Below are 9,403 nucleotides of genomic sequence, written 5' to 3'. Positions count from 1 at the left end.
TACAACTTGCTAGGAGGAAACCCTGCAAGGAGTCCACAAGAAAAGCTCGGGGGACAGAGAGACCAAGGAAAGAAACTATGTCCAACATGTGGCTGCTGCTTAGACAAGCCAAGAACAGGGCACACCTTTTCCCTCTGTGAATGATCACGCTGCACAGTTAATGAATTTACCTTTTCCAGTGGAGTCCTTTTCCATGTCTGCAGTGTGGAAGGCACGGAGTGCGGACTGCGTGCTTTTCAGGAAGAAAACTCCCTGGTCATCCATGATATGAACTGTAAACTGAGAAAAGGGAACACGGAGCACAATGACATTGGTGTAAGTAGAGGCTGGCACGGGGGTTGAGCCCGTACGGCCGCTGGTCCAGCACGGGGAACCCAGACCACCTCCCCACCTCAAACACAGCACCCAGCACAAAGGTTACGTGAAGTCACACAGGGAAAAAAGGGTATTCAGAAGCATATGGATAGAACTGACATAGAGCCAAACAGGACAGTCAGTCACAAGCAGAATGTAACAGAACCACAACTAAGTTTAATTAAAATGGAGTCAACCAGTATCAAATGCAATCTCATGGAACTGGGACGTCACCCACACCCACATGAGAACAAAATGTGAGCTGGGAGACGGGGGAAAAACACCCCACCACCTTTCTTGTCTTGTGTTCAACTGACAAGGAAAGACTGGACAGAAAATCACAGTTTTTGGGACCTTTCCTCCACAGGACAAGCCCTTGTTCCCAGCCCAGAGCATTCCCCGAGCAGGTCCTTACCTTTGTGGGTATGATGCCATTGTTACGAAGGACCAGGGGGAGTGTCTGTGAATCCCCCAGCAGGAGCCTCCTGAAGCGCAGCACAGGGGTTTCCCCTCTTACTCCGAAGGCCCGGGCACTCGACTGTCACCTGAGGCACGTGCCCCTCTCCACTGACAGTGAAGGTCAGCTGTTGGGGTTTCATCTTCACAGACCTGCTGGAGAGGCACAGAAACCATTTCAGCCAGAGCCTTCCAGAATAACAGTTCTAAATAATTTCCCTCATTTGAATCATGCCGTACAGCAGATAAATAACGAGGCACCAGAGGAGACATGGCAAATCCTCTGGCTGCAGTGATAGGAGACATGCAACAAGCAAAAGCACACCATGAGAACAGTACAAAAGCAAGAAGGGAAAACCAAATCAACACCACCGTCAGTAAAGGTTATTTCCAAGGATCCTAAAGAAGGAATTGCTTGTTAGGGCAGAAAGCTGACTTCCCTGTTCCAGTTCAGCCACGAAAGGCTTGGGGAAGGGCAGGTCAGAGCCCCAGTACACAGGTGCCAGGGAGAGGAACTGGGCTTCTCTTTGATAAGAGCTCCAGTCACTCCCCTGATAAAAAAATAGCTTAATGTATGCCTGGAAACCACACAGGATCACTTCCTTTTACAGAAATAAGGAGGAAATCTTGACTTGCTGGCACAGAAACTGCTTCATCTGAGCCTTTGTCCTTGGAAAGCCCCAGCTCAGCTGTTGCACTTGTCAGTAACTTCCAGCTGGCTACCTGAGGCCCTCTCTTCAGAGTCCCTCACACAGCCTGAAGTATCCTCCTCATTTTCCTGCTCTGCTCTGCCTAATGCTTAATGCCTCCTAGATATCTCATGCCAGGTACTCTGCCTAAGGGCACTGAAAGCATTAGAGGCACCAAGAGGAGAGGCAGCTACCAGAACGGTCCCCCCAGTACTTCACGGGGTCACTACCTTTTTGGGCTAACAAGGGAAGCTGTGAAAGTGCACTGGTAGTCCTCCTTTTGTTCTGGAGTGAAGGTCACTGTAGCAAAGGCGTGGGATAAGCCAGGAATGCTCATCTCGACAGGATCCAATTTGAAGATGTTGCTGATGAGGCTGTGAGGCTTGGGGGGAACCCACAGTGCAGTGTTAGTGTCACATCTTTCAACGTGACCCAGTACATTCCTAGATGCATCCCTGGGAACAGCCCCAGACAGCCTGTCTTGCTTCATGCTTCCCTGGGCAGGCTCCCTCCATGCCAGGGGATGCTGACCTTGCACCAGTGCCCAGGCGAGCAAAAGCTTGCTTTGAGGGCTGGGCAGCCACCCCAGCACATGTGGGAGGTTGGGATGGCACAGAAGCCCCTCAAATAACCCCGGACTGGCCTTTCAAGAGAAGGAAAAGCCAGGAAATGCTCTGCTTTGAGCTCTGCCCCATCGGTCTGTAACAGCCCCTCTCTGAGTGTGCTTTCGAGAGATGTTCAGAAGGATTCCCACCAAAGACCCAGAAGCGTGAGCCAAAATTTGCTTGAGAGATGTGGAATTCAATGCAAGTGCCCCCCTGGCATTGCTGCTCTGCCCTGCAGTTCGACCTGCACTGAGCTGGACTGGTCCAGCTGGGCCAGAGAACGCAATGACTCTGGAGAACAAGGCAGGCTCTCACATGGCCTTTAGAGAGCAGCGCTCACCTTGGCCTCTTGTTCTTACCTCTCCAGGCAAGGCTTTGATGGAGAGCACAACGTCACATGGGACACTGCTGCCATTGGAGATCTTGAAGCGAGCCGTGGCCTGTTGCCCAACCTGAACTTTGGTGAAGATGAATTTGTTATCATCTCTGATGAACACACCGTTGCCTTGCACCGACTGTAACGTCTGGTGGAGATTGACGTTGCTGTGGATCGGGTACTGCTCAAAGATGGACGTGACGTCTTCAACAAGCGCTGCAGACAGACCAGAGGAAGGGCTGAGGCTGGAGAACCTCTGCTGAATTTACCTGGACCCAGTTGGCCTCTCAGAAGGCTTGATAAGCCCTTTCTGTCCAGGTGACTGCAAAACCCAGCCTTGGATGAGAGAGCTCAGTCAGTGAGGATGGAGCTCAGTCAACCTCAGTCTTAAAGGGCACTGCTTTCCTTTTATGCTTCCACACATCCCTCCCAGCCTCTCCCCACTGGTGGACTTGAAAAGGACTGCAGCCTCTGAGGATTTTAAGGTGGGACTTCAGGACCAGGGTGCCTCTCTATCCAAGTAGCAAGTTTAGGTGCTGATCAGCAGCAGGACTGCCCACGGCAACCTGTGGACAGCACGTACCTGGGAAGCAGGACTCGGCAGTCAGGGTAAAGGGAATGCCGAGGGGATTGTCCTTGGGGTCTCTGTTGCTGATGTCAATGTATAGCTGCTCCTCACATTTCCCCTCTGCTCCTGGGCTGCAATCCACTGTGATCTTCTGCTGGCCCCCAGGACCGACGGAGCCGGAGCAAGGGGACACCATGAACACGCCTGCAGTGAGCTGAGCCTGCAGAAAGAGCGCCAGGACAGGCTGATGCCCAACAGCTGTGCCCTGAACACCCCCAGCAAGGAGGATGCCACGCCTTGGCCTCCAGCTGGGCCCAAGCACCCAGTGGCAGGGCAGGGAAGGATGACTCCACGGCCCAAAGGCAGCCCCAGGATGAGATGAACAAGCCAGGAGGAGCTGCACGTCTGTCCCGAGTGGCAGAGAGAAAGGAGTTGGGGTGAAAAGAATGAAGGTGGTAGCTGGGAACCTTCAACCTCCAGGGGTACAGGAGAGCAGAAAGGACTGAGAGAAATGCCGGGAGAGAGGGAGGGGATTGGGAAGAAGAAAAAGCAGAGCTGTCAGTGCTCTATGGATTGGGAGTTCAGATGGGGACAGTTTGCTCCTGTGGTGTTCCCAGATCTGTGCTGGCTAGCAGCCACCAAACACAGGACCTGCTCCCCTCTCTTGACCCCACAACTGCAGGTCAGAGCCAGAGCATGGGACTGTCAGTGGAACTGAGCAGATAATGGACTCTCCATCCCACAGACCTTGTCCTACCCCCAGCCTGGGCACAGCTGCATCCTCCCCCATCCCCTGCAGCAGCACACGCTGGGCAGGAGCAGGAGCCACCCACCTGTGTGGAGCGTTTTCTTTCCCTGACCGAGGGGGCAGATTCCTCTTGCTGTGAACTGAGAGGAGAAAGCAGAGACATCTGTCATGCTGAGCTCCCCTGCCTTTGTCTGAGGCCAAAGCTGGCCTTCCTCCCCATGCAGGAAAGCCTTCCTGCTCCCGATGGCCCCCGGGGAGCTGCCTGCAGCACCCATTGCTGCAGCTCCTGGACAGAGCAGCTCTGTCACCAGCTTTGTCCCACACACGGGGATACTGAGGTGTTGTTTTGCTCCCTCTTTCCAAGCCAGCAATCCAAATGGACAATAACCCAGGTCTGGCTGCTGAAGCCAGGCAAGGCCTAGAGAGCAATTGTTATATAACCATACGAAAAGCAGAGAGTTATATTCAGAATATAGATTTAAGCAGAAGCACAAAGAATGTAGTCTTAGAGACAGCAGAGGCCATAACTCATTAAAGAATGCAGGATACATTGACACAAAAGAACAGAAACATATGTACTCAGGAAAACAGAAGGAACTAAGAGGCTAAAATTGGTATATAGAATGAAAACAAAGGCTGATAAGGAAAGAGGATGAGCTAAAACCCAGGCATCCTTGCCAAGATATCAGGAACCTCCGCCAAATAAGCTAGAAAGGTAGCCAAAGTAGGAAAGTTCACAGAAGTTCGTGATGGTGATGGGAGGAGGGCCGGGGACTCATGAGGCTGAAGAACAGGAACGACCCTCCCAGATTCTCCCCAAATTGAAGACCACACCTCTAACTCCGCCTAGACTCCACCTGTTATGAATATTAAAAATGTATGTCAGAATATTATGCATATTCATGATGTATGATGCAATTACTTGCCAAAAATTGTATAAAAAGACCAGCTGTGAGTTGCTGGATCGAAGCAGTTTCCCCAGGGAGACCTGGCTGCTTCCCTGCACCGTGAATAAAACATACCTCCTGTTTAAAGGCTACAAACTTTGTCTCTGAGCAGTTACTCCGTCCGTGCCTTATTGGGGGCATAAAATTGGCATCACTGCCTGTCACACAACCAGCTGTGTGGTGGTGCCTCCTCAGACAGAACGGCTGGGGCAGGTCTTCTCTTACCTTTGCAGTGGAGGTGCTTGGTGGATGAGGAATTTGAAGTTGAGGGCGCCTTTGTTCTCCACAATTAAGACCTGGCTCTTCTTGGTGCCCTTAACCATGGCACCGAAGTCGATGGGCGAGGCAGGCTCGATGCTGTACTTGCTGTACACAGCTCTCGCCGACACCCTCACTGGGATGGTGGCAACGGTCTCGCCTCCTTGACCCGATTTGAGATCAATGACCTGCAACCAGAGGAGGGGCTGGTAAACACAGCACAGAGGCCAGCCTCTACCTCTGTCCCCTGACCCCAGCCCAGGTCTCCAGCAGCTCACCCTCCCTTTTTAAAGGCCTCTTCCAGAGCCAGATTTCCAGCTCTCTTATGAAGCCTCCCAAATGGTTTTGGAAGTCTCTGTTTGTGTGTGTAGGAGAGAGGATGCCCCAGCTAAAGCCTGCTTTGCACAAGACACCTCTCCTGCTTATGCTCCCAAGACACACTGTGCTAACACAGCCGGGCCCAGGCAGCTCACCTGGCAGAGCAGGATGGGTTTGCTCTCGAGAAACACTTCAGTCGTGGGGTGGAAGAGGACCTCAACTTTCACAGGTGGCTGGGAGGCTTTCAGCACAGCCCCCTGCGGCCGGACAGTGAAGGGAGATTCCAAGTCACCCCTCTTGGCACTTCCAGTGGTCAGCTTGAAACTGTGGAGAAAGGGAAAGAATGAAGACCTCTGCAGTTGAAAGCACGGGTGCCACCAGCACAGCCAGCACTTTGCACAGGACCAGAAAAAAAAGAAAAGGGAGCAGCATGGGAACAGGTTCTAGCCATGGACAGAGGGAGAACGCAGGCCTGGGAGCCTGAGGAAAAGCTCAGCACCAGGCAGCTGGACTCACCTGTACTCAAAGTCATATAAGCCTTTGTTCTGCAGACTCAGGACTTGCTTCTTATTATCCAGGACATTAATGGTTCCAAATTCCAAGCTGCCATCTGGACCTGCAGAAAACCCGCAGAGCGAGGTAAGAAGTGGTGAATATTTGTGAGCTGCTGCAGAGCACACCAGCTCACAAGCTACACAGTTGGAGTTCTTGGATGGCACAAAACCCTCTTCAGCAAGTGTCCCTTCTCAGAAGTGTTCTCTAGCTACTTGGCTGCCCTTTCTCTTCTCACTCCAGTATCTGCAGGGTAGAAGCCAAGCAGCTTGGTTTCCATTTCCTTGCTTCCAAGCACAAATCCAGCTACTTTATGTGCTCTGCTGAGCCAACTGCCTGTTCAGATGACTGTTGTTTCAAAGCACCAAATGCAATCTGCACGTGAAGCTGCACATTTCCAAGTTCAGACGGGAGAGACTCAAGGCTGTTGGTGCCCTGACAGTGCTTTACTTCACGCAGCTTGCAAGGTCTGTGCTTTATGGATCTGTGCCACCCTTGCCTGCTATGCCATCCCCTCCCAAGGGCTTTGGTTGCCCACCTGCCAAGGTAGTAAAATGCATCTGGACTGTGTTGTCTGGGAGGCATCCACTGACCTTCAGGCATGTTGATGCTCAGATTAACATCGTAGACCTCCACAGAGACTTTGATGGTTTCAGCCTGAACAATGCCCAGGATGTTTTCTGTATCTGAAACCTGAGGCAGCAAGAAACAAACACTGCTTAGACCATTCTTTTGGAAGACAGCCTCTAAGTCCTTGTCTCTGCCAGCTGCTTCCCCCACGGCCTCCCTGGCTTGACAAGTGTTTGGGGACTCCCAAGTTTTCTTAACCTGTTCATCTCACAGGCTGCCCCAGCGGGATTCCGCTGCAGTAGGAAACCTTATCAGCCCAATTCTGCACTCCCACAGCAGGGAATGGTGCTGCTAAAGCACCCTTGAGAGGGCCAGGGCTGTAAACACAACCACAAGAAATGTGAGGTGTCCCAGAGCAGGTGGCATTGACAATTAGCGCCCTCCTCGTCAATCACCTCGCATGTTTGCTGAAATGCAGCCTCTAAACCACAGGGAACAAAATCCCAGAAAGGGTGCAGAGCAAATGCTGGTCTGTACAACCAAACAACAGCCTTCAAGCCTGCACAGCAGCAAGGTGGCTGTGGTACAGGCTCTGGATGCAGAGCCTGGGCACCCGGCCAACCCAGCACAGAGGCAGAACTTGGGGCCACAGCACCCCCGTGTCTGTCAGGTGCAGCTCTCCCTGACTCTGTCCCTAAAAGCACACGGCTGCTTGCTCTGCTCTGTTCTGCCAGGCAGGCCCAAGCCCCTCTCACCTCTAGTTGGATCATCTTATTTGTGATGCCAATCTTCTCGGCCTTGAAATTCAGCTTCACCTCAAAGTCTGTGCGGGGCCCAACGATGCCCCTGCCTTGCGATGCAGAGAAGTCATCTCCAAGGTCGTCCAGCCCACTGAGATGCCATGCCATGGGCAGTGGGCTGTCGTTTCTTAGGACCAGGGTCTGGGTGTCAGTCCTGCAGAGACAGGAAGACACTCAGCGTCAGTGCTGGGTGGTCACACCAGCCTGGCCACTGAATGCGGCTCAAAGCAGCTCCATCTGAGCCTCTGGAACCAGAGTCAAACCTCTTCTCTTTGTCACGAGCCTTGGAGTGCCCTCAGCCGTGGGATGACTGACCTGTGCAGAAGCAGCTTGTTGAAATGCAGCTCCTGGGGACTGACCCCCAGCTTCACTTGCACCCCTTGGCAGCACAGTCGGAAGACCGCTGGCTCTGGGTTGTCCTTGATCCAGCAGACGAGACTGTCTTCCAGGAGGCCAGCAGAAGTCGGGTACGCCCAAACACTCAGCTTCTGAACCCGTCCCCACAAACAGAAATACAAAGAGCCCTCTGTGAGCAGGAGGAACGGCACTTCTGCGGTGCCTGCCCTACCTGCTCACCTCCTACCTTCTTCTCTTTGGGCTGCAGCCTCATGCTGGGAGGGTCCAAAAGGAACGTCTCTCCTTTGCTGTCGTTCTCAAAGGAGAAATGCACCTCTGCCTCCATGGGGGAGTCGTTGAGGATGGTTAACTTTTCGCTGTTGCCGGGGCAGTTCTGTGCCTTGTACCTGTCCAGAGAAGGGGAAAAGGCTGCAGAGGAGACTGTTGCCCTCACCACACACCGAGGAAAGCACTGTGTGCTGGCAGCAGGAGGTGGCACTGGAAGACCATGGTCTAACAAGCAGGAGAAGAAAAAGGATCCCTGTCAGGGGCACGAGGCACGGTCTGTGTGCTCATCCTTGCCTGGCTTTGATGCTGCCCCTATACCTGGTGCCTGCACCCCAGAAGCGTGACGATGCACAGGCCATTTCAAGAGTGTTTCACACAATTTAAATTCAAGTGCCTGGAAAAACAACAATACACCAGGCACAAGGGTTCTTTCCCCTTCTTTCTTGGGGTGCCTTCCCTGCAGAGGATAGAGAAAGGCTTTGGAAAAGATGTTTGCAAAAGAGTTTTGCTTATCTCTTTTAGAAAAGTCGTCAGACTACTGTGGGTTAGCTCAAAAGTCTGAGGGAAAGAAATCAAAAGCATCAGTTCCCAAGGGGAATGTGAAAGATAACAAATGACCCTTCCCTGAGGTGTGCAACTGAATTTGGAATGAAAGGGCTAAAGAGGCAAACAGAAATCCCAGACCATCCATCAGCCTGGCCTTCCAGAGCTCCCATGGAGACAAGACCTTAACTTCAAATATTATTAAAAAAATAAAAAGAAGAGTGACATTAAAAACAGAAATATGCCAACAGCTACAATGACAACATTTTTAGGCAGACTTTTTCCAGCACTGTGGATGCACTGGAATCTCAGGAAAACGCAATTCCTGCTGTAAGTTCCCCTCTGACTCACACATATTGGCAGGTCAAATCACAAAATCTCACTACTATTAGAGATTAATGAAAGGTTTACAAAACCATCTAGAGAATACTTGCTTGTTTGTCTACCTGTCAAGCTCAAAGCACTTGAAAAAGCACCATAAACTTCATTTCCTAAGGGGTGGAGCTAAGATGTGGAGGGGACACAGGTTGCCCCAAGTCACCTTCGGGCTGGCAGCAGCAGCTCTGGTGGCTCTGGACACCAGGGCACCCACAAGGCTGGCAAAGCAGCTCCTCCAAGGCTCATTTGCCTGTTATCTGCTCACACTCACACATCTGTGCTCCCTCAAGCCCATGTGTCTGCCAGGTCTCTGCCCGGGACTGCCCTGCATTGTGCCACTGGGACAGTGTGTCTGCAAGTGTGTCCAGGAGAGCACAAGGCCCTGGAGATCCCCTCCTGACATCTCAGTCTGTACAGGCAGCACACAGGGATGCTCACTTGGGAGCAGGGAGCACATACCACTCTCCTGACTTGCCACAAAGCAGCGGTCCAAAGTGGAACTGCTTTGTGCTCATGACATATTCCTTGGAGATGATGTCCTCCTTCTCCTTGCTCTTCCTCCAGCGAGGAAACGCCAGCCTGGGCAGAGACAATGGGGAATGAGGAGCTCTGAGATG

At 52.2% G+C, this 9,403-nt stretch overlaps 1 protein-coding gene across 2 annotated transcripts; it reads right to left on the bottom strand.

The window, feature by feature from the left end:
* Positions 1-183: 183 nt before the first annotated feature.
* Positions 184-7,385, bottom strand: LOC135406019 (hydrocephalus-inducing protein homolog). 2 transcript variants are annotated; one of them, XM_064640540.1, is made up of 11 exons: positions 7,197-7,385; positions 6,465-6,564; positions 5,836-5,935; positions 5,475-5,643; positions 4,969-5,189; positions 3,882-3,936; positions 3,064-3,268; positions 2,464-2,696; positions 1,730-1,881; positions 770-966; positions 184-279 (listed from the first exon to the last, which is right to left on the bottom strand). In XM_064640540.1, exons 1-10 carry the CDS (start codon positions 7,347-7,349, stop codon positions 792-794), a joined length of 1,563 nt encoding a protein of 520 aa, XP_064496610.1. In that variant the 5' UTR covers positions 7,350-7,385; the 3' UTR covers positions 184-279; positions 770-791. The 2 variants fall into 2 exon arrangements, with proteins under 2 accessions (XP_064496610.1, XP_064496611.1); XM_064640541.1 differs by having other exon boundaries at positions 770-963.
* Positions 7,386-9,403: the final 2,018 nt, after the last annotated feature.

Source organism: Pseudopipra pipra, chromosome W (genome assembly GCF_036250125.1).
Source record: "Pseudopipra pipra isolate bDixPip1 chromosome W, bDixPip1.hap1, whole genome shotgun sequence".
NCBI classification, from domain to species: Eukaryota; Metazoa; Chordata; class Aves; order Passeriformes; family Pipridae; genus Pseudopipra; species Pseudopipra pipra.
This window is presented reverse-complemented; position numbering and strand designations above follow the sequence as displayed.